General features: G+C 34.9%; 5 protein-coding genes across 6 annotated transcripts; 3 read left to right on the top strand and 2 right to left on the bottom strand.

Annotated features, from left to right (window-relative positions):
- Positions 1-200: 200 nt before the first annotated feature.
- Positions 201-3,116, top strand: LOC143462652 (autophagy protein 5-like). The gene has a single exon (XM_076960889.1). It carries the CDS (start codon positions 735-737, stop codon positions 1,563-1,565), a length of 831 nt encoding a protein of 276 aa, XP_076817004.1. The 5' UTR covers positions 201-734; the 3' UTR covers positions 1,566-3,116.
- Positions 3,117-3,157: 41 nt separating this feature from the next.
- On the bottom strand, positions 3,158-5,646 carry LOC143462650 (uncharacterized). Of its 2 annotated transcripts, XM_076960888.1 has the most exons (2): positions 4,650-5,641; positions 3,159-4,447 (listed from the first exon to the last, which is right to left on the bottom strand). In XM_076960888.1, exon 2 carries the CDS (start codon positions 4,414-4,416, stop codon positions 3,493-3,495), a length of 924 nt encoding a protein of 307 aa, XP_076817003.1. In that variant the 5' UTR covers positions 4,417-4,447; positions 4,650-5,641; the 3' UTR covers positions 3,159-3,492. The 2 variants fall into 2 exon arrangements, with proteins under 2 accessions (XP_076817002.1, XP_076817003.1); XM_076960887.1 differs by having other exon boundaries at positions 3,158-5,646.
- An 889-nt stretch (positions 5,647-6,535) lies between these two features.
- LOC143462729 (pre-rRNA-processing protein TSR1 homolog) lies at positions 6,536-14,790 on the top strand. The gene is made up of 17 exons (XM_076960982.1): positions 6,536-6,728; positions 8,614-8,717; positions 8,829-9,035; positions 9,337-9,496; positions 9,638-9,786; positions 9,861-9,971; positions 11,437-11,601; positions 11,685-11,844; positions 12,116-12,312; positions 12,497-12,669; positions 13,067-13,226; positions 13,362-13,472; positions 13,746-13,872; positions 13,943-14,056; positions 14,162-14,302; positions 14,415-14,489; positions 14,570-14,790. Exons 1-17 carry the CDS (start codon positions 6,620-6,622, stop codon positions 14,770-14,772), a joined length of 2,466 nt encoding a protein of 821 aa, XP_076817097.1. The 5' UTR covers positions 6,536-6,619; the 3' UTR covers positions 14,773-14,790.
- Positions 14,791-14,988: 198 nt separating this feature from the next.
- On the bottom strand, positions 14,989-16,734 carry LOC143462727 (peroxisome assembly protein 12-like). Its single transcript, XM_076960981.1, has 4 exons — positions 16,465-16,734; positions 15,877-16,367; positions 15,541-15,753; positions 14,989-15,284 (listed from the first exon to the last, which is right to left on the bottom strand). Exons 1-4 carry the CDS (start codon positions 16,594-16,596, stop codon positions 15,134-15,136), a joined length of 987 nt encoding a protein of 328 aa, XP_076817096.1. The 5' UTR covers positions 16,597-16,734; the 3' UTR covers positions 14,989-15,133.
- Positions 16,735-18,616: 1,882 nt separating this feature from the next.
- On the top strand, positions 18,617-21,655 carry LOC143463381 (uncharacterized). The gene is made up of 6 exons (XM_076961850.1): positions 18,617-18,835; positions 19,192-19,384; positions 20,036-20,144; positions 20,392-20,553; positions 20,672-20,818; positions 20,951-21,655. Exons 1-6 carry the CDS (start codon positions 18,694-18,696, stop codon positions 21,653-21,655), a joined length of 1,458 nt encoding a protein of 485 aa, XP_076817965.1. The 5' UTR covers positions 18,617-18,693.
- The last annotated feature ends 328 nt before the right edge of the window (positions 21,656-21,983 follow it).

Raw genomic sequence — 21,983 nt, 5'->3', positions numbered from 1 at the left:
TCCTTTTAAAAACGTCAAGCAACGGGACAAAGTAATATTTCCTGAAAAAGGACGGTACCGGTACTGAAAGAGTGCAGTAATTCGTTACTATAGTATCGGGGTACTGCCCACCTAGAAGGTATGATGACAATTTCCACATATTACTGGATAAGACGACTAAAGGTGAAAAGGCCTCGAAGGCAAACTATTTAGTGAACAGCATCAGCACCCCCACATTGAGACGTGGTTATACAGTCTCTGAGCCACAATTATGGTGCATCTTGCTCTTGGCCAAAACATAAGGTAATTATTTCTCAGATAGAATTCTTGAAAAATTTGTATTCTGTGCCAATGGCATATGAATAAAATTTTCATGGGGAAGGTTTGTAAGGTAACATAATGGAATTTTACTTTTGTAGTTTTTACCCCCAAACCCCTTCCCTTGTGCACACCAATGTTTAAGCGTACTTTACAGGTTTTGGTTTAGTATACAAGTGCCCAACTACAGGATGCCTTTGTATACTAGACCCAGCTACTCAAATTGTGACGTCATCTAGTTGTACACTTGTATACTAGTCACGCAAATTTAACTGTTGTCTGTATAAATTGTGTATGTATCAACATACAGTATGTTGATGTGCCATCTCCACTAAAGCTTCTGTTACTTTTTCCATAGGAAGTAATAAAATAATTTTTAGATATAAAGGTAACATATCAACTGAAGTCATATATAAACATACAAGTCTAAGAAAGTTATGTCATCATTTGCTCGCAAACTATGGAATGGTCGAATTCCAGCCTGCTTCGAACTTGCCATGTATGAAGTAAAGGCAAATTCAAAGCCCGCACCATACTATGTTATGCTGCCAAGAAGCTCTTACTTAACACTGTTTACAGATAAGATTCGAGACTTTTTTGAGATCCACATGGAAACCGGTACCATTGACGAGGTCTGGTTTGAATTCAGAGGAAAGACTCTTAAATGGCATTATCCATGTGGGTTACTTTTTGACATGTGCTGTGATCCATCAACTGATTTGCCATGGCATATAACAGTACATTTTCAGTCTTTTCCCGAAAAAGATATAATGCGGTGTCCTGGTGTAGATGCCATCGAGTCACATTACATTTCGGTTCTCAAGGAAGCAGACCAATTGAAGCATAGAATGCAGGTTTATAGCAGTTTAAATCAAAGTCAACACAAGCAATTATGGCATGGCCTAAAAACAGACAATTTTGAAGAGTTTTGGGATATCAACAAGAAATTTATGGAAGGTCACGAAGGCACAATGGCGTTTAAAAATATACCTGTACGAATTTATTTTGAAAAAAGAATCATACAAAAGCTTTTTCCCAGTGTTAGAGTTGAAAATGATTCTGAGAGAGATGTAACACTGCACAACGCTCTAAGCAATTGCATTCCAGAATTATTCGAAGATCTCGATAGAAAAACTGAAACTACTGCAGTTCTTATACAAGGAACCACACCTCCATTCAATACACCACTTCAATGGTTAAGTAAAAATTTGGCATATGCAGATAACTTTTTACACATTTGCGTCTACACAAACAACCTTAAGTTTTAATCTTGCTTGTTTTCAGTTTGTTTAACGTTTCATTTTTTATCTATTTTGTTTTCCGCATATTTTAGATTAAATCTGCATATTTCACATTCTTGACAGTTATGCAGAATATTTTAAGTGAAAACCTTCTTAAAGGTGATAATAATTTTTATTTTATTGACAATAAAAGATTGGAGGTTATAAGAATTTAGGATGTGTAGAAAAATAGTTTTGTGGTTGTCCAGTTCAATATTTTTTCATAAAATGTTTTCATTTAATATGAATATAATCTTAGCTCCGTGAAATTTTTGTTAGTCTCTCACTCACGATAATGTTGAGACGCACTAGTTTTCAATACCCTGCTTACCCCAATATATTTCATCTGAAACAGATGATTTATGCGCATTGATTTGGTGCTTGTTACTCAGAGAATTAAAATCTGTGCCACACTTAGACTTGGATATAATTTACATTAGTTGCTTTTAATCATAATGTCATGTATCTACTTGATATATATACCATGGACTGCCACTTACAACCGTAACCTAGTTTACTTGTATGTCAGCCCCTTTGTGAACTCGAAAGCAGGTTTAGGTGTTTGTACTGTGTTGTTTCTCAATAAATGTTTAAAATATTTCACTGCCGAAACGTTTCTGCTATGTTATATTGTAATTACAATTAGTTGTGATGTCAACATCTTTTATATATATGCTTACAGTTTAAGAATTATTTTGATAGACCAACCATTTGTGAAAAATGATAATTATTAACACAAACTATTTATGGCAAAATAGACTAATAATTATGTTAATGTTCTAATCTGGAAGCGCAGGAATTAAAAGTGTTCATTTGATACTCGTTTCTTAATTAGAGATTTATTTTTGTGCACTTCATTACATTTGCATCTAGACTAGAGATATATTGTATTGAAATTCTTTGTGTGGTGCAAATAATCAAATGAAATTGCCCAGATTTACAGGAAAAAAACTCAAACATGACTTTCATGGTAGTTTGTTAACAATATCTGGTTTGATAGTATTAGAGGTTAAAAAAATAGCTTTCAGTTGATGCATAAATTTATGTTGTTTAATTAAATTAATCTGCATTATTGAAGCAGTTGCGCCATGCTCATTTTTGAAATGGATCCATATGAATGTTAAATTTTTTTAAAACCTCCGTACGTCGTGGGTTGTTATATGGTATTATAATTCCTTTTAATGTAACAACCTTCGTTTGTTTTATTAGTTATAGTTTAAACATAAGAGAAACCAAGTAGAATGCACTTGTCCAACCTGAAACAGTTATTCTACTCACTCTGCTATATATTTATATGGCCCTGTTAAAAAATTAGGAACACATGATATAACAATATTGACAGTGTTCAAGCAAAACCATTGAGTGAGACTGTTGTGCATTGGTCAGCATCTTATGCTGCTTGAACTCTGTTTCATAGGGCAATCAGAAAGTATTTGTGTTTTTCCTTTGCACTTACCATTGCGCATTGTTTAGATTTGATCAGTGCGATTTCAACATGTTTTCGCACACAAATGCATACAATAAAGTGTTGAAAAATTGTAGGCTGTGGCTTATTGTTGTTTTTACTTTGCTGGGCATGAATGAGACATTAGGAGTTTTATAATGGAAATTGTATTGAATGAAAAACAACAGTGCACTCTTATCACATTTAAATATAAAACCTGTTATTTTATATGCATAATACCACTGCACCAACCCCTTGTCCACAGTTATATAAATATAAAGTTATAAAATATTGAAACACATTCAAACAGAACTAGGATATTATAATATTAACACCAACCTTTAATAAATATTCACGTCAGAGCATTTATTCTTGTAATAAAGTTAGACATACATGTGCTATGCAGCATCGACAGTTAAATAAATTAGTTAATTTAACGACATTCCATTAATAAATCGAAGTAACAATCCTTTAGTAGCTCTGTTCCCAGTCTCGCACGGTCTTTTTAATTTGATTAATATTAATTGGAGTTGTCATACAACACCCTCCTACTATTGACACCATTCTTGTGTCAAGCCACTCTTTAATTTCTGGTAACCATAATAAAGGAGAAGATTTAACAACTTCATTAGCACATTTCCAGTTATCTGGATAAATAATGCATTTTTGGTGACTTGAGATACTTTTCTTCGCACATTCAAGCATGGTTTTTGTAAGGTTGGAGTCAAAACAGTTTGACCCTATGGCAAACACTTGTGGATATTTAGCTAAAGTCTGAAAAACTTCAACAAATGGGTCACCATAACTTGTATGTATCCCATCTTTAGTGGTAAATGATATCCAAGCTTTACAGTTAGGATATTGTTTTAAAAGGTCCACCAAAACTAAAGCTTCTTTTAAAGCAGGAAGAGTTTCAAAGGCAAGCATATCAACTCCCTTGGAAGCTAATAGATGGACATTGGTGAAGTGATAATCCCTGAGTTTTTCGTAAGAAGTATCATCAATATAGCTTCCTGTATATTCAGATAAATCATGCAGAATTGCACCATAGGGACTTATAGAACCAGCAATATAAATTTTCCGCTCAGCCGCACTTTCATCAATTGCTTTCCTTGCAATATCCACGCTAGATGCTATCACGTTTTCTGCTTGTTCCCTTGAAAGTTTTGCATGCTCCATGTAACCAGCCACGCTGGCCTGGTAACTTCCGGTGGTGATGATGTCACATCCAGCTTCGATAAACCTCATATGAGAGTTTTTCACAGCACTGGGATTTTCGTAAGTTACTCGTGAAAGCCACAGTGGGTCGTCATTTAAAGTATCTTTGTTGTAACCACCATTTATAAATAAGTCTGTTCCCAAGCCACCATCTAATATACGGATTGATGTTGACATTGCTTTCTTATTGGTAGTCCTATAAGAATTCCTGCGTAAAGTTTGTAATAGCTCATGACAAGCATCAAAGGGTATTTCGTACAATTCAACTAAAAGAAGAGTGAAACCGTCTTGAATATTTACATTAAGAAAATATATACTGGTCCGCATGAGAAGTAAAGCATTATTGAAAAATCTTGTACAGCTATCTCAATTTTCACGATAACTGAAGAAATAAGATTACTGTAACATACTTTACTGAAAGCTCAATAGATATAAGCAAAGGTTCAAAAACCGTTAGGCCTGTAATAGATTTAGCTCAATGAATCCACATGTAAAAATTCCATCCACCTGTAACATCCGTTCTACATGGGGAACAGAATTATTACACTGAAAATACAAATAAACTAGTTAACAAATCCACACTTCGCTTTAAAAAATTAATTTGCCATCCTAGTTAGCAAGTTAATTTGGTGCTACATCTGACCCTAGTAAACAATCAACTTTAAAATGTCAAAATATTTTCCATTGTGAACAAACAATAACCATCTCTGAACGAACAGCCTCAAATAATCGAACACTCTGTCAATTTCTTGATCTGCGTTTGGGCTTAGCGAAGTGGAACTTAGGTACCGGTATTTGGTTATCAACAAGATAGTAAATTACGCAGTAACGGTATCATTGTATAGGCCTAGTATAAATTTCCATACGGTTATGAGTTATACTGTTTGTTATGTATTACCTATGTTTTGATTTAATGTTTTTTAACGAGTAGGGCGTCGCGATGATTCCAATCCTTTATAAATGGAACTACATTCTGACATTATATAATTTGTTTGATAAATATTAGGGATGTGCCTAGAGGACGATTATTCGGGTTCGTGCGAATCCGAATATCTCAAAAGTCAACCTGAACGAATCCCGAATCTATTCGTGTCAGCACCAAATGATAAAACTCTATCAAAAAGTTGCCAAATCTTGCCTGTATCGTGACGTAATTACTAAAAATTAATGATTAAAAGGCGATTTGAAAAGCAAAATCGTTAAAAGGTGAAATAAATGGTTTCCGGTAAGAAATGTTGACTCTAGTTTAGCTTAGCCAGAAAAATATATCATTATTTCATACTAAAGACGTAAAATCTGTTAGTAGTATAGTATTCGGGTTCGTCCGAATCTCCCACAAAAGCGATATTCGGCGAATCTATAAAGATTTGGGTTCGTGTTGGCCCATACCTAGTAAATACTATTCTAACCGCTTCGTCACCAAGCATTGCTCAAGAAGATAACGTTCCCGCTAGAAGACTAATGCTTTCTGTAATGTTTTAATTAAATGACATAACAATTCAATTGTTCTTCATTTGATTGGGAACCAAAAATATTGTTGAAGAATAACGTTCACAATCCACTCCACAAATTATCCTATCCTGTTGCCCTAGCCAATCCATTGCCCTTGAGAGCGATTACATGTAGCTTGCGGTTTTGCACATGTACATGATTTTGACGAAAAATAAACGATTGATTGATAGCTTGCGGTTTTGCGAAAATAGAACTACTATCAACACGGTAAGTAGGCTACAGCAAGCGGCAAGGCAGGCCATAATACAAATTGCCAGTTTAATCTTGGGGTAAGCAGTTGCCCCGTGCTTCCAGCGCTTATCTAATAGGGCCAATGCGATGTATAAATGTTAATGATAAAAAATAAACAATATAAACAAGCAAAAACCCACCGTCGGCAATCACTAGTATGTGAACCGTGTGGCGTTTCCATCAAAAATTTTATCTAAAACGTTATAACCAACGTTTGTATTCTCAAAAGAAACTTTTGATTGATGCAATTAATTTTTAGATCAGTTTATAAATTGAATTTTTTTTATAATAACTTTATTAGAAAACTTGCTCGTTGTCAGATGGTACATCCTAACCTCTTTTCAATTTCCAATTGATGAAATTTGTCAGGATAACTCAGCTGAGATGTCACATGGCGAAAAACGGTGGTACAGTAGCATATTGCAATTTGTTGGCGTTTGGATTCTGGGATTTGTCCCTGAAAACCATTAAACATGACTGCATTCTGTATACGTACCAGTCTACCAGTTAAGTAACTTGTTTAGTTTGTTCATAACTGTGAGTATATTTTCTTTTTTTGCAGCGTTTTAACGTGTAAGCAGTACATTTATAACAGTTTTGTTAGTGGCTGTTGACCTTGAAAAAACTTTTGTTGAACATGGCCATAACTGGCCAAAGTCACCAGCCAGGTGTGTGGAAACAACAAAATAAAAGTCATAAAACTGGCCGACATCGCAGCAAAGGCCAAATTAATGTCCAGCATAAAGGTATTTTATTGCTTTGTTGATTTATTTTGTGCGGTAGGCTATATTACCTTAGGGCTTAGCCTAGCTTTATAGTGTGTGGTACCCTTGGGGTACCGGTACATAGCGACCTGTTGCAAGTTTTTACTTTTATATTTCTGTTGTACCTGTAATAAGTGACATATTTTTGGTATGTGAGTTTTTGCATTTTTCTTGCTTGTGCATTTAAAAAAATCCTAGTTTATTCGAGGAGAGTCACAGTATCACACAGTGAACAAGCCCTTCATTTAAAGGAGTTATAGACTAACAGACTTATTAAAGATACATCAGTGGCTCAACACGTGTCAACCCTCTCCGGTACATAACAGTATCATGCAACAGAACTTTTTTCAATATTTTAGCAAGTTTTATGGCTTAGTTTGTGCACCAACATGTTTGTGCCTTGGTACAGAAAAGCCTTTCGCTATGCAGGCAGTGCACACACCACTAATCATGAAGCCATGTGGTGCGTACACTACTTTGTTAGCCAAGTGGTTAAAGCGCTTGGTTTAATACAGTAATGCCACCATTTTAATATAAACACATTCTGGGTTTGGTGGATGTGCTATCCTTTCATTGTTGGAGCACCACCAGGGGTGCTCAAAATAATATTTATATTTATTCCACTTTTTCTTTTCTCGAAATAGATTATTTCCATTGAAGCTTTTATTGAAATAAATAATTTGCATCGAAGCTTTCAAAGAATAAATAATTCGTTCAGTGTTTGACAATAAATTATTCTTCACTAAACAAATTATTTTCTGCAACATGATTTATTCATCGTCGTCATTACCAACTATATTCATTATCTTGTTGACCTCATTGACTCCCCACAGTTGTTTGTTTGCATGAAGAAACAATTGCGACTCAAAGTTAGAAGGAACTTAGTTAACTTAATACCGTAACTTAAGTAAAATGAATTATTTTGAAGCTAGCTGAATAAATAATTCTGATCGAAAAAACAGACAAATAAATTATTCTCGAGGAATTATTTAAATAAAATATATTTTTGAGCAGGTCTGGAGCACCACTGTAATTCACATATTGCATGTTTTAAGCCCTTGGGAATTTGCCGCTTTACCCCTTTCATTGATTGTCTGTGAGTGTAGTTCTTGTTTGACCATCCTACAACGAGGTTAGCACCATACTTTTCTCCCCCCATAGTCAATGGTGCTACCGTTGTAATGCCCTTGGGGCAAGGCATTAACCACGCTTGCTCCTGTTCAATGGTTCTGATAAATAGATCTAAATTTGGGCAAAACAATACAAAAGTTTTAATAAAACCAATAGTGTGTTTATTGGAAGGTCCCAAGGTGCAGCTTATGGTATTGATACCATACCTGATGATGTTGGCGGGTATACATTTTTAGGTTACCCTAAATTACCTCACTAACTATGTTCTAAAGTAAATTCAATAAGTAATAACAGTTAATCTACAAACTGTCATTTTGTAAACACTTTCCGCAGTGCAACTACCATACCCAAGATTTAACGCAAATATTAGCTTGTCACTTACATGTACATTATTTTACTAAGTTAAACTCAATTGTCCTCTATGGCACTTGATGTCAAATACCATTGCAAGTTGTAGCTTCATAATTGAGTTGTATATATTGACTATGGTGTGCAGACTATAACTTCTCCTGTATTCATTTGGCCTGTTGATTTTTAAATAAAACAGTTTCTACATTTTTGGTATTTTGAACTGCTAAAATAAAACGTAGCACTTGTGAAAATTTTAGAGTTTGTAACATATTGTATTTCATACACCCAGCGTGGTAAGCAAGATGGCAACTGCCCAGTAGCAGAATTGCGTTGTTGATATTTTCCAACTTCACTTACATTAACTTTAATTGCATGTTGATTTTAGGACGAGTGGACGTCAAGACAACATCAAAGCAGCACAAAAAAGTTTTGCAAAAAGTTAATCGAAGACATCGGTCTCAACAGATCAGATCTCAGAAGAGAGAAGAGGTTGGTCTTAGAAATATGTAATATCTGTATCAAGAAATTGGTTTTTAAATTTTTTAATCAGAAGCTGACTTACAAGTAATTTTACCACAAATTTTCTCATTTTCTATAAAGGTCGTAAATCGAAAAAGGAGCATTGGTGTTGGACATAACCCACCGCATTTAACTGTGTTGGTCCCATTGCATCAAACTGTCGATGTAACTAGACTTTCAGATTTTATTCAAGACTGTGCTTCAAGTGATGGTTCTGTAGTCAGCACAGCACCATTGGCCACAGCAGGATTTACAGTGAACATACCCAGACTTAGGCACAGGTTTCAGGTAATAATTACACAAGTTTCATCAGTAATAGTGTTATGTGTGTGTGGTGAATAGTTATAAGAGATGGTTTCACTTTGCAACATTATAAGCACCAAAAACTTCTAATTGTTCGTATGCTATGTCTTGCCAGCTGCTATATGACTTTCTGTTTTCTGTCTGTTATCAATCTTATAATTATGCTTTACTGTGAAAACTCTGTAATTGCACTGTAGTTCACACACATTTACTCTACTCAACTTTCGACAGTATGAGTATATACTTTTCATTTCAGATGTTTATCGTTATTATTTATGCGTTTCAGATAATACAACCTGGATCTGCAACTTATGAAAATGTCTTGGATTGTGTACAAGTTGCAGATACTGTTGTGCTAGTTGTGGCTTGTGATGAAAACGAGCCAATTGACCAACAGGGACACAGCATCCTCTCTTGTTTGCTAGCCCAAGGAATGCCAGCCATGGGTACTCTATGATGTCACAATTAATGTGAAATTATTTATGCTTTTATGAAGTGCATGTTCAGAAAACAAGTTTAAATTTTATCTTAGTTAATATATATCATAACTTCATAAGTCATTAATGGAAATGTTTATTTTTTGACAGTTTTTGTCACACAAGGCTTGAAGGAGTTATCTGCAAAAATGAGACACCCAGTTAAAAAGGACATAGTCAAGTGTCTCGAACGTTATGTTGCAGAAGTTAAGTTCCATGTTGTGGATTCAGAACAAGACGCATTCAACATGCTCAGAACGGTACGTTAACATTTCAGTCCATTCATGAAGTTACTTTAACAAATATCGACAAAAAGAAAGTATTTTTGTTGCAGGTGGCAGAGCTGAAGCGAAGGACTTTGGGTATGCGTGAAAGAAGAGCTTATATGTTAGTTGAGAAAGTGAGCCATGAATGCGATGAAAGTAAAGAAACTGGAACTTTAATGGTATATTAACTACCTTCTTACTTTCATGATGTGTTGTTCTAATTACTGATACAGCCATCTTACACATGCAGTGGAAGCTTATGGGGGATTTATAGTAATTGAACCAATTTCAGCAAAATAATATACATGGTAACAACTATTTATCAGTGAAATCACAAAGTGTTTATATAAATCAGTCACAATAAGGGCTGGTGGCTCAGCTCGAGTTAGGATTTTATCTCTGTTCTGCTTAGTAAATTTCTGCTGGAATAAATTTCAGAAATATCCAGCTACTATTTCTATTTTTTTGCATTGAGTCTAATTCGGTTTGTATATTTTGTTCAAGGTTTGGCTTGTCGACTGTGTCAAAACTTGTAATTGTTAGTAGACCACCTCTCGACAGAGTTTGCACATGCTTGGCTTAGGCTGACTTAGAGCCTGACCTTTCATATATAATTTAGTGTTTTCATGAATACAATTTAGTGTAAAATCATTTTTAATAATCTGCTGTTGTGCTTCTATTCAGCTGGGGATTTTAACTTCGATCCAGTAGAGGTCTTGTACTGCAATGTACTTACAGAAATGAAAAAAATGTATGTTAAATTATATTTAACTAGTCTATTATAACTGATCCTGGTGGGTTAGAAAGAAATAAAATCTTCAATAAAAGAAATTGCAGCACTACCAGTTTTGCAGTTGTTTCAATCTGTGTAATCACAACTTAAATTTGTATTTTATCTATAAATTTTTGTCTCATTTTAAAATTTGTCATTGCATTTATAAATTAGCTGTATGAATTTCGTCTCTTGCCTTCACTTAAGCACCTTGTGTGAAATCTTAGACGAACTTTACTTAAAGTTAAAGGTTTGGAGTTGCCAGTGCGAGTCAGTCAAAGTGTTTTTTTGGGGTCATGAATGCTGGCTCCTAGGTGGCTTACAGTAGTTAGGCATGTAACGAAATATCCTTTTTATTAAATGAGCTGAACAAGTCTAGACTGAAGTGTGGCCGCCAAGGGCACACCACACACTTATATACAGTCACAAATAATTAACTGAAAGAATACGGAGTGGAATGTGTTAAAGCACAAGTTTTCAAATGGCATGAACATTGACCAACATTGTTTATTTCGAAATTATCTAAAATTTTCTCAACAAGTCATAACCAAAATGTTAACAGCTTTTTGTACCTACGAACAAACTGTGAACTTTAAATTTCGCAGTTGTAGTAAGAAGTTGTTTGCGGAGGGCTATACCTTGTTTTCTTGGATGTTTTTAATCATTGTAACTAAATTTAGAAAAGTTATTTAATTGATTTTTTCGGCTTGCATTTTGTCATGGACCAATTAATTTACTTTGAGATATCGAAAGTTTGAAATTAAGGAGAGTTGCTGGCCTTCAAATTTTGTTATTTGCACTTATGTGGGACGGACATTATGCTGTAACAAGATAACGTGTGAGTGTTTAAGCTTGCTTTGGTATACTCCTAGGTAACCGGCCACATTCGAGGGTCTTCGCTTGATGTGAATCGCTTGGTTCACCTCGCTGGATGGGGCAACTATCAGATCAGTCACATAGATCAAATTGCTGAACACTGCCCATGGAATGTTCAAAAAAACAAGAATCCTGGTGAAGAGAGCATGGAAGAAAAGAAGGTTATTATAAATAGTTTTGTTTCTAGCTGTAGATACAAACTTGGTATGAATTATGAAACCATTGGAGAGTTTTTCTGTTGTAGGTTATCATTAATGGCAAATCATACCATCCTTGGGAAAATATTTGCGTGTGCGTAAAGTGTGATCCAGAGCAACAGCAGGATCTGATTTCTGAAGCTGTAGTGGACCCGATGGATGGAGAGCAGACGTGGCCAACTAACGAGGAGCTTGCTGAAGCGGAAGGTGAGTTATTTGCACATGATGGCAAAATATTCATCTTGTGACTGAGGATTTGCACAACTTAGTGATGATTTCTCACTTGCTGAAGTTGTAGTTCCTCTCTTCATGCATCGTTTGATGTAGTTTTCGGTTTCTTTTTGCTTGAATTTGTACTGTTCACCAGAACATTTTTCTAAGTTAAGTACGGTACTCATACTTTCAACAACACTTGTGCAAAGTAAATACTTTTGTATATCATTATTGTTTATCTTTGTGTTTTATGCATCACCATAAGATATACATGGCATTGTTGCTGAGAGCAAAACCAAGGTTGTTAAGAAAGTCCCCAAAGGCACGTCTGACTACCAGGCTGCCTGGATCCTTGACAATGATGAAGACTGGAGAGAGGGGAGTGAAAAGGCATCCGAAGATGATGAAAGTGATGTTGATATGGATGATGATCTTCATCCAAGAGAAGAAGAAGCTTCTCAGGTGTCTTATTACTTTAAAATGTTTGCCGCAAAGTTTCTCTGCAAGATTGTTGAGGTGACGATGCAAAGTGACGTTAACAGTTTTATGTCATTTTTAATAATTACTGAATGGTTTTTGCACAATCACCCCTAAAAATCAGGTCTCTGATGTTGTGAACGTTGTAATGTGATCTGTTGTCATGCAGGTTGGCGATGAAATCGAAAGCGTAATGATGTCAGAAGTTGATGACACGGAAAGCCAGTATGATGAAAAAGCAAGAGATGATCCAGAAGACGTTGTTCGATTTCGTGAAGAGAGAAGTCACCAGATGTTCCCAGATGAAATTGATACGCCAACAGACACATCAGCACGAGTTAGGCAAGTTGTTCGATCCATGGTATCAGCTTACAATATGGTCCGTGTTCCTTGCACTGGACGTCAAAAGTTTTCACTATAAACCTCTTGGACAGTTTTTTTTCTGATGTTGGTATTTTTTTCGGAAATTTGTCTGACTTTTTAGGAGTTTTACAGTTGAAATGTCGATTTTAGTCTAATGGCCACCAAAAATGAAAGAGTGCGTCGCTAATTTTCTATCATTTTAAATAACCCAATTAATGGTTGCTTTCTTTTCTTGAAGATTACGACACTTGTTATGAGTTACTGTAGATTTCTTGCCAGTTTAGATATTATCACTTTTCGGTGTCAACTACATAGCGTTCAGCATGTGCAAAGGATAAGAAACTGCCAAATAAAGGTTGTTTGAAATTTTGTGCAGATTTCAAAAGTTTCGTGGACTCCAGAGCTTTCGGACTTCTCCTTGGGATCCGAAAGAAAATCTTCCACTAGATTATGGTCGCATTTTTCAATTTCAGTCGTTTGATAGGACTAGAAATAGAATCCGTACTTCACATGTTGATGAAGAGTCTTCAGTGAAGGTGAACTTATTTCAAAGAAACACTCACCATGCTTTCATGTACATAATCCAAATTTTTGCTGTTGCATTTCTTAAAAAAATAGGTTGTATACGTAAATTTTTTCATCGTCGGTGTACAACACAACTTTATTTTTAGCCTGGCACATATGTTACTCTTCATTTAATGAATGTGCCAAAAGCCTATGTGGATCAGCACTCACCCAATTCACCCCTAACGTTATTTGGGCTTTTTCCTCACGAGCAGAAGGTAAAACCTTGGCTTAATGTTCTGGTATATTGTTTTCAAGAGAGATTTGGCTGAGCTTATACATTGCGATGTATTTGCAGTCACTTGTTGTGTGACTTGTATGGTTAGTTACTGAGGTAACCATTAACTATCGTGGCAGACATTTGAATTCTCTCAAAAATGCGCTATATTCATAATTAAGCAGACCATGAACTCAAATTGGGTTAATTTTGCTTGAAGTTAGGCCTAGGGTTTGTCAATTACCAACATTAAGGGCATTTTTTTGCTTTTTAGATGAGCGTGCTGCATTTTGCTTTGAAGCAATTTAATGACAGCACAATTAAAAGTAAAGATGAGCTTCTGTTCCATGTTGGCTTCCGCAAGTTTCGGGCCAGGCCAATATTTTCACAACACACATTAGGTAAGTTCCAAATGCTATTAAGATCTTTGTTTTGGATGTGAAAAATAAGAAAATAAATTTTTTTTTAAAGGAAACAAACACAAGATGGAACGTTTTTTCCCAAAAGAGGGTGTCATCATAGCAACAGTGTTTGCCCCCATCACTTTTCCCCCAGCAAATGTAATAGCTTTTTCTGAATCAAAAGGTGGGTATGGTTAAAATGCAAACAAGTTGATTTTTTTTTCTGCAATTACTGATTATTCTATCCGCGATATCTTTGGAATCTATTTGCAAATATTCTCGTTTTCAGGTGAATCTGAACCTGTAGCCACAGGGACATTATACAAGGTTGATCCAGATAGAATTATAACTAAGCGGGTAGTTTTAAGTGGTCATCCCTATCGCATTAACAAAAGAGCTGCCGTAATTAGATACATGTTTTTCAATCGAGGTGAGTTGAAGAGCGTTTTATAATTTCCTTTTTTACCGTATGACCCTAACTAATTTTGCTGTTTATATTGGCTTTCAACACTTTTTCAAAAGCCATTTCTTTTAACCTACAGAGGATGTCCAGTGGTTCAAACCAGTCGAGTTACGGACTAAATGGGGCAGGCGAGGTCACATAAAGGAGCCATTGGGTAAGAATATGCTCCAGTAAGGAGTTGTACACCTGGTTTTCCTGCTAATTTAAATCTAATAATACATAATACATTTTTAGGCACCCACGGTCACATGAAATGCATGTTCAATTCTCAGCTAGTCTCACAAGATACGGTGCTGATGTGTTTGCATAAACGTGTTTTTCCAAAATGGTCTTATGAGCCATTAACGCCTTTATGTAAAGCAGGAACTTCAATAGTAGGCTCTGATAAAATACAAGGAAATGAAAGCACTTTTGATGAAGAATTTTTTATGGAATAAAATATGGTGTCCCAGTTACGTTGTAGGTGTGCTTTGTTCAGTTGTTATCGCCAGTAAGGAAGTTATAGCTTTAGAATTCATTAGTAAATCGATAATGTTGTTAGTGTTATTTATTAAATTTCGAAACTGCATATACGAAAGCACTAGTATACACCAAGTAATTAAAGAAAACTTTCGCTTATGCAAAATTATGTTAAAACAAAGAATATTGTCAAAAATGTTCCACAAAAATCATTCTGAAGTCATTATTAGAACACCACTGAATCGCAAGCAAGCACCACAGTATTAGTGCCAGCAAATTCTACTTGATAAATTTGACACAATATCATCAAATCAAGCATGTACTGGGTAACGTTGAGGTTTATGTTGGTAGATAAATTTTTGCTAAGTTATTGATTTCAGTCTTATAACCAGTGACTGGGCAACATCTGTTTGACTTCACATATTTATAGATGCAAACATAGCAAAACACGTAACCCGATGTCATCACAGCTGTATCATTTTTTCTCAACCTAAAATAAATAATTAATAATAATACTTAGTATAACGAATGAGGTAGTGAATGAACGAATCTTGCTCCAAAAATATATTTATCTCTAGCTTTTCACTGACTCGACCCTATTCGACTTACATTTGACCAAACTGATTTTACCAAAGCTGAGTTTACTTGACAGGGAATTGTTCTTAGAATTTATTTTACAGTAATATAAAATGCTTTTTTACAGTTATATACAAATCAATAACATAACCTTAAAATAAACAAAATACCTGTTACATAAAGGACATACTCCTGCCTTTGGTACAGGTATTTTAGATTTTTGTATTACGGAAGTTGGTGGGTCTGGTATAGGTTGCTTCATAACTTGCTTAATGGAACTCTCGTTATTCTCGTCATACCACCACTCAATAAATTGAAGTACAAACACTCCAACATGAACTCCTCCACCTAAGAAGTTTGTAAGAAAACTAGCAATCCCAGTTCTGCAAGTAAATGATACAAACTTCAGTTTAAGTGCATAAGATTGTCCATAAAAAGTTAGCAATTGTAATAAACAAATTGCTGTAATTTAATACACTTACTAAGTTAACATAACTTATACTTACTGTTCTTGTCCGGAAAGAAATGGATCAGCAATTATTAACTTTGTTTTAATTGCACGATAAAGTGGAGAATGATAATCTGATTTTCCAATGGCAAACATAAAGTTGTAATAAAGAATTACGGCATTCCAAAATGTTTGGAGGATTGGGTAACAAAATAAAAAAATTTTCTTTATCCTGGAGAAATCTCTTCCTCCGGAAAAATCGTGATTTTCCTTAATTGTTTTATATTGATCTTCAACTTTTAGTTGCAAGTAAGGAAACACTGTTAAAAAGATAACTGAATATAAATGAATTCTTCTGCCCAGTGGAAAGTGCGTGGTTGGCGTGGTAAAGAAAAGCGGTTTCCGCTGCAAATCATAATAATGTTCAGCGAATGATGCAAGGTGATTTGATAAGAAGTGATGCTCCACGGCAGAATGAACGACGGTGTAAAGTTCATCAAACCATGCATAACACCAACCAAAACGATGAGGTGCGTTTTGTGCAAGAACCTAAAAATAAATATAAATAAATAATGTTACTAATAAAAATACACGTCATCAATAAAACTGTGTTGAAGCTATTGGTTAAAAGACATATTTGTTATACCTTAAACAGGTGTTTAATAGCAGGTCGTATAGAGGAGCTTAGGTTATCTTGAGCTAAGACTTCAAATACTGAAGGTAATCCTTCATTTTGCGAGGTTAGTGCTGTTGATAATGCATCTCCAAATTCAGCCATTGTCAATCTAATAAGTAAAGTACATGCAAAGCCAGAAATCAAATGGCAAAAATTTTTCGTTTACAAGCAAGAGCTAGCAAGTATTTCTATGTTTCTGCAACCATTCTTTCCAATAATTCTGCAACCAATAAGAATGTTGAACTCGTAGATATCAAAAATAAAACAAATACAGAAACTCTAGCCTTCACAAACTCATTGAATACACTAACGCGTTTTTTGAAGCAAAGGCTTGTCTTCGTATAACCAATTCTGCCTTTCTATTAATTTTGGGTTTGGCAATAAATAATCACTCATCTCTATAAATAAAAATAACATTGAGAGATCATTGAACTGAGAAAGATCACTGATAAAGTGATAACTGATAAACATTAATAGTGATAAATAGTAATGATTGGTGTTTCAGCTGGGGAATAACCAAAGGCGAAATTCGAGTATAAGATTTCTATGAAACAACATTTTTTGGTTTGAAGCACTCTTCTTTTAGTAAAAAATGACACCCTAAATTGTACATTATATTTTGATTTTGCAGAAACTATTATCATATAAGCATCTATCAGCATGTGGAATATTTTATTGCATTGCAGTTTAGGCTATATGGGCGCATAATATGACATATATATATCGTAAAACGTCCATCCATGCTGTCGCCACAAGCTGCTCCCTTAGACTACTATAATCTTACACGGTACATCATGTGACTTCTTATGTGGCGAACTTGTGGAAAGTAGCGGTTGGGAAAAAGGCCAAAAAGTGGAAAGTAGCAGCTGGGAAACTAATTAAACAGCGATTGAACTCGCCTGCCAATTGATAATATCCAAAGTGATGCGTCCGAGTCACAGTCACAGCTTGGTACTTAGGCTTATTAGTTATTAACAGCGATCGATTATACACTAATAAACTATGCGTTTGTGGTGTCTTCTTAAAGTGGCAGCGACAAGCAAGACGCTATAACATTCTGTTATAAAGTAAATATACAAAAGCAAACCCACTAAATCTGCATCTGTAAGGATGTTTCGTTAATGCAAATTCCTTTTTAATGTCATCTGTACCGGTTTAATTGGGACAGTTCCATTTTCTTTTAGAGACTCCCAATTTAGATTCATTTATGTTAAATACTGAAAACACGTCATCAACGTAAAACTTGTCAATGTTATCAAAAATAATTTAATTAATCACAAAAACATTAATTCTTTTAAAACTTTTATATAATTAATAGCCTAATGCTCTTTGATAATAAAGGAAGTATTCTTTACGCCACCCCATGCAGAACTGAAATTGTAATTGCCTTCAAAGGGATATGGCTATAGACCGTGATGGTTGTGATAGCATAATGCACAATGTCGCTTAAGTTAAGCTGGTGTTGGGCTTCGAGGGTATGGTGAGCAAATTGCATATAACTTAGTCAGTAGGCCTAATCGCAAGCAGAATACATCATCACAAAACAATCATTGAAGCCTTGGCATTTTCATCAATACACACAAGTTCCCATACGTGTAAGTTAAGTTATACTTTTATCCTTTTTGAAACCTGCACATAGATTCAAAGATGGATTACAAACGCTCACCGTAACTCAGCACTTAACAAGCCGTACGGTTGCATTTTTGTTCTCCCTAATCTTTACATTCTCCTTTGCATTGGCCTGTAACGTCTATAGGTCGTTCACTTTGCATAGGCTTATATTGGTGATAAATTCTCACCTAAAATTAAAGTGCAAAAATATTTGTAGCTGCTCAGTGTAAAAGTTTCTAACGACAGCATGGATAAAAGAAGTGCCGCGACTTGCGCGCTGCAGGTAACAATTAGTGGTTGGTTATAGAAAAAAGATGCTTTTGGGAAAACGGAAATTGTCGGTTAATTGCATCAGGAGGACCAATTTCACGCATACTAAAGATTTGTAGTCAGTAGCTCGATGAAGAGATTCGGGAATCGTTGTAGTTAGGAACTTTATTTGGAAAACCTAATTGAAAACTTATTAGTAAAACATATTGCTTATCAAACTTATAGAGAGTTGATTAATTTTTCAAGTAGCTTGTTTTCGAGCTTGCTGAAGAAAGAAATCATTAAGCAAAGAGGAAAATAGCATGGAAAGGAATTAGAATGGACAACAGACCATCAAGCTCGAATGTTTCGTACCATCATTCTACACAAGCAACACAGAAAGAACCTCTATACCCAAGTTTAGATGCTGAAAACCTGGATCTGTATATTTCACGAATTGCTCCCTATCTGGGAAATTCAGGTATAGGCTAATGGTAAATTGCTTGCAGAAGATAAGCTTTATTGCACAATTTTTTAAGTTAGTATTTAAATATTCTACTAGTTTTTATTGAAAAATGTGTTTGGAACAATGGTTTTAGTGTAAAACCTTATCTGTATCTGTATAAGCTTTTAGGTTTAGCCGATTTATAATAGTTGGAGTGGCCGGTAAGGTAACAGAATTAGAATCACCTATGTAGTTGTATCAAACATTTTTTTATATAACTTACAACTTATTTCAGTCCCCTCTGAACTACTATATATTTTGATGTATTCTTTCTATAACCGTTTATAAATTTTCTCTTTATTTAAAAATTTAACTATGATAATATTTTGCAGGCTCTGTTGTACAAGTAAATTCTTCTCATCCTCCTAATTTTACACAATTATTGTCGTCGCGAAATTTCAGTTTACCACCTGATGGCGCTCAATATGTTAAAAACCCTGAACTGCAAGTGGAACTGTGTGATAGAAACTTGTGGGATAAATTTTCGCAGGTTGGAACGGAAATGATTGTTACCAGGACAGGAAGGTAAAACTTGTGCTTTGAAATCATAGGTTACTATAAAATACGACATTTCAGTGTAATTGAAAACCCTTTCTACATACAATTTCCCCGTCGAAACATTGAAATGTTATATTTCCATTTCAGCCTGGTACTGTAATTTAGGAATTTAACAGCAACGTTCCATTGCAAAACGGATTGAAACATTAACAATTGCTCAACAAACAAACAAACCTCGTACATCGTTTTAACTGTAACCTGCGTTTGTCTTTCGTCAGGTTGTAACAATAATTGTTTTTACGAAGTTCAATCAAACAAAGAAACGGAAATCGATTACGATCATTAAAAACAAAAGTTAGACCACAATAACGATAACAAAGATCAAAGCAGAGTCGCGCGACCGCTATTTCTCTCTTTGTTACAAAACAATAACAGAGACGGCAGGAAACAATAAAATGGGTTTCAAAGAAATGCCAAATTCTTTGATACTCAAAGTAATTATCCTCATAATCATTACATAGCTATACCATAACAGCTCTTTCAATGAATGAAACCATATAACGCAATATCAAGTTACGGAAAGTATTGAAATATGTTTAATCAGCAAGTTTTATTTATTCTTTCTGCATCTATTTTTCTTTTGGTAAAATTATTTTGTTATTATTTTGACGATTTTAGACGAATGTTCCCTGGTTATAGAATCAAACTATCTGGATTAAATCCCGACCAAAATTATTGCGTTCTGATGGACATAGTAAATGTTGACGACCACAGATATAAGTTTCAGGTAAGCTAATATGAACATTAAACAATTTATTAACGAAGCTACGTACGTGTACAGTCGACCTACTTGGCAGAATAACATATTGTAGTTCAACGAAATCTTAAGTTCGTGACATATTTAAAATGTTTGTTATTATTTTTGCATCATATACGTTTGCGACTTTGTTATTGACTCACAACCAAATCTACAGTCAACTACTTTTCAGTATAATAATTAGAAAGTAATTCAAAGTAGAATTTATTAACCCCAGCAAGGAGAATGGATGGTCGCGGGAAAAGGAGAACTTCACGGCCCGCAAAGGTTGTTTCTCCACCTTGATAGTCCTGCTTCTGGCCGAAAATGGATGGAAGACATTATTTCATTTTACAAACTCAAGTTAACTAATAGAAATACTTCAAGTTCAACAGAAAAAGTATAAAAATTTGTTTATTTTCTTCTTAGGATTTATATAGTAATAAGATGATAAATTGTAAAAGCCAATAACTTTAGGTTGTATTTTTCATTTAATTGTGATATCATTTCATCTACAGATCGTATTGAATTCCATGCATCGCTACCAGCCTCGCGTTCATGTAGTGCAGACTGATGACGTCAACACTCTTCAATTACAGCCAATGTCTACATTCAGCTTTCCGCAGACTGTGTTTATCACAGTGACTGCTTATCAAAATTCTAAAGTAACTGCACTCTTTAGTAATGTTTGATTGTTTAATCTGACAGGTTATAACTGGAAGGTGTGCTAACGCATTATTTTGATCCAAATGAAAACAATTTGTATAAAATTGCACAACTGTATTGCTTTCTCATAGGTGACAAAGTTGAAAATTGATAACAATCCATTTGCGAAAGGTTTTCGCGATAACGGTGGAAGATCATCAAGCAAAAACAAGTCTCCTCCACAAGCAAAAAGAACCGAAGATAAATCATATTTCCACCCAGGACAATCACGACAAAATGGTCAATCGTCTAGCTCAGAAAACCTACGCTTGGGTCAAGTAAAATCTCGAGGAATTGCCAAGCCAAACAATGATTCATTCAGATGTGACTTGACGTTGAACGAAAAAGACAACACTTGTACTACGTTGGCTGATCCCTGTTTGAACTGGCCACATATCCAACCGAAGTCTACATGCAATGGTGGAATAATGCCGGGATTTCAAATGCCATCATTTCAGCTGAACACAAGCATTTTTCATCCACCAGATACTGGTGTTGAACACAACTTTAATACATCAGATTTCAGAAGCCGCAGACATTTTTACTCCCATAACTCAACTATGAGTTGTTTGTCTGCATCTCATAAGGGCTTCACTGAATTGCCTGCCCGTGCTACTTGTCCAACCCATTACAGCTACAATTTAATTCCCAGTATCCCTGCAAATTACCCAGGTTACATAAATGAAGTTTATTACGTTTCCCAAACGCAATTGCCATCGTTTGTTTCAAACACAGCAAAAACCACATTGACAAATCTCAATCCTGAACGATTTGGTTTCCCTTCCTTACCTTCCTAAAGCGAGATAAAGATAAACGAAAACGAACAATCCATTTATGGTATGTTGCACGCCGACAATTCTCAAGCAAAAGCTGAGGTTACAGATGGAAAGGTTTCTCTATATACGCTTCCTGAATATACTGTACTTCCTAGATCTTTGCAACGTATTATTATTTCCAATCATACCAGCATTGCTATTGAAATGAATGATAATTTTGAAATGAATTAAAATTACATTTGAAATGAATTATAATTGGGTTAAATTTAATGTTAATTCTAGACTTCTTAACTGTGTTTTATGTAATGCTAAGATCACAATTAAACATCTTGAAACTGTTTGTTTCAAA

This window comes from Clavelina lepadiformis, chromosome 6 (genome assembly GCF_947623445.1).
Source record: "Clavelina lepadiformis chromosome 6, kaClaLepa1.1, whole genome shotgun sequence".
Lineage (NCBI taxonomy): Eukaryota > Metazoa > Chordata > Ascidiacea > Aplousobranchia > Clavelinidae > Clavelina > Clavelina lepadiformis.
This window is presented reverse-complemented; position numbering and strand designations above follow the sequence as displayed.

What these genes read in the sequence shown, in the direction of transcription:
- LOC143462729 (XM_076960982.1), top strand. Translation starts at nt 6,620, where the DNA reads ATGGCCATAACTGGCCAAAGTCACCAGCCAGGTGTGTGGAAACAACAA. An exon ending in GACTTAGGCACAGGTTTCAG is followed by an intron (nt 9,036 to 9,336) that starts GTAATAATTACA and finishes TATGCGTTTCAG; the next exon opens with ATAATACAACCTGGATCTGC. An exon ending in TTTTTCCTCACGAGCAGAAG is followed by an intron (nt 13,473 to 13,745) that starts GTAAAACCTTGG and finishes TTTGCTTTTTAG; the next exon opens with ATGAGCGTGCTGCATTTTGC.
- LOC143462650 (XM_076960887.1), bottom strand. Translation starts at nt 4,566, where the DNA reads ATGCGGACCAGTATATATTTTCTTAATGTAAATATTCAAGACGGTTTC.
- LOC143463381 (XM_076961850.1), top strand. Translation starts at nt 18,694, where the DNA reads ATGGACAACAGACCATCAAGCTCGAATGTTTCGTACCATCATTCTACA. An exon ending in TCCCTATCTGGGAAATTCAG is followed by an intron (nt 18,836 to 19,191) that starts GTATAGGCTAAT and finishes AATATTTTGCAG; the next exon opens with GCTCTGTTGTACAAGTAAAT. An exon ending in ATTGTTACCAGGACAGGAAG is followed by an intron (nt 19,385 to 20,035) that starts GTAAAACTTGTG and finishes TGACGATTTTAG; the next exon opens with ACGAATGTTCCCTGGTTATA.
- LOC143462652 (XM_076960889.1), top strand. Translation starts at nt 735, where the DNA reads ATGTCATCATTTGCTCGCAAACTATGGAATGGTCGAATTCCAGCCTGC.
- LOC143462727 (XM_076960981.1), bottom strand. Translation starts at nt 16,596, where the DNA reads ATGGCTGAATTTGGAGATGCATTATCAACAGCACTAACCTCGCAAAAT. An exon ending in CTATTAAACACCTGTTTAAG is followed by an intron (nt 16,368 to 16,464) that starts GTATAACAAATA and finishes ATTTATTTTTAG; the next exon opens with GTTCTTGCACAAAACGCACC. An exon ending in TTTCTTTCCGGACAAGAACA is followed by an intron (nt 15,754 to 15,876) that starts GTAAGTATAAGT and finishes ATTTACTTGCAG; the next exon opens with AACTGGGATTGCTAGTTTTC.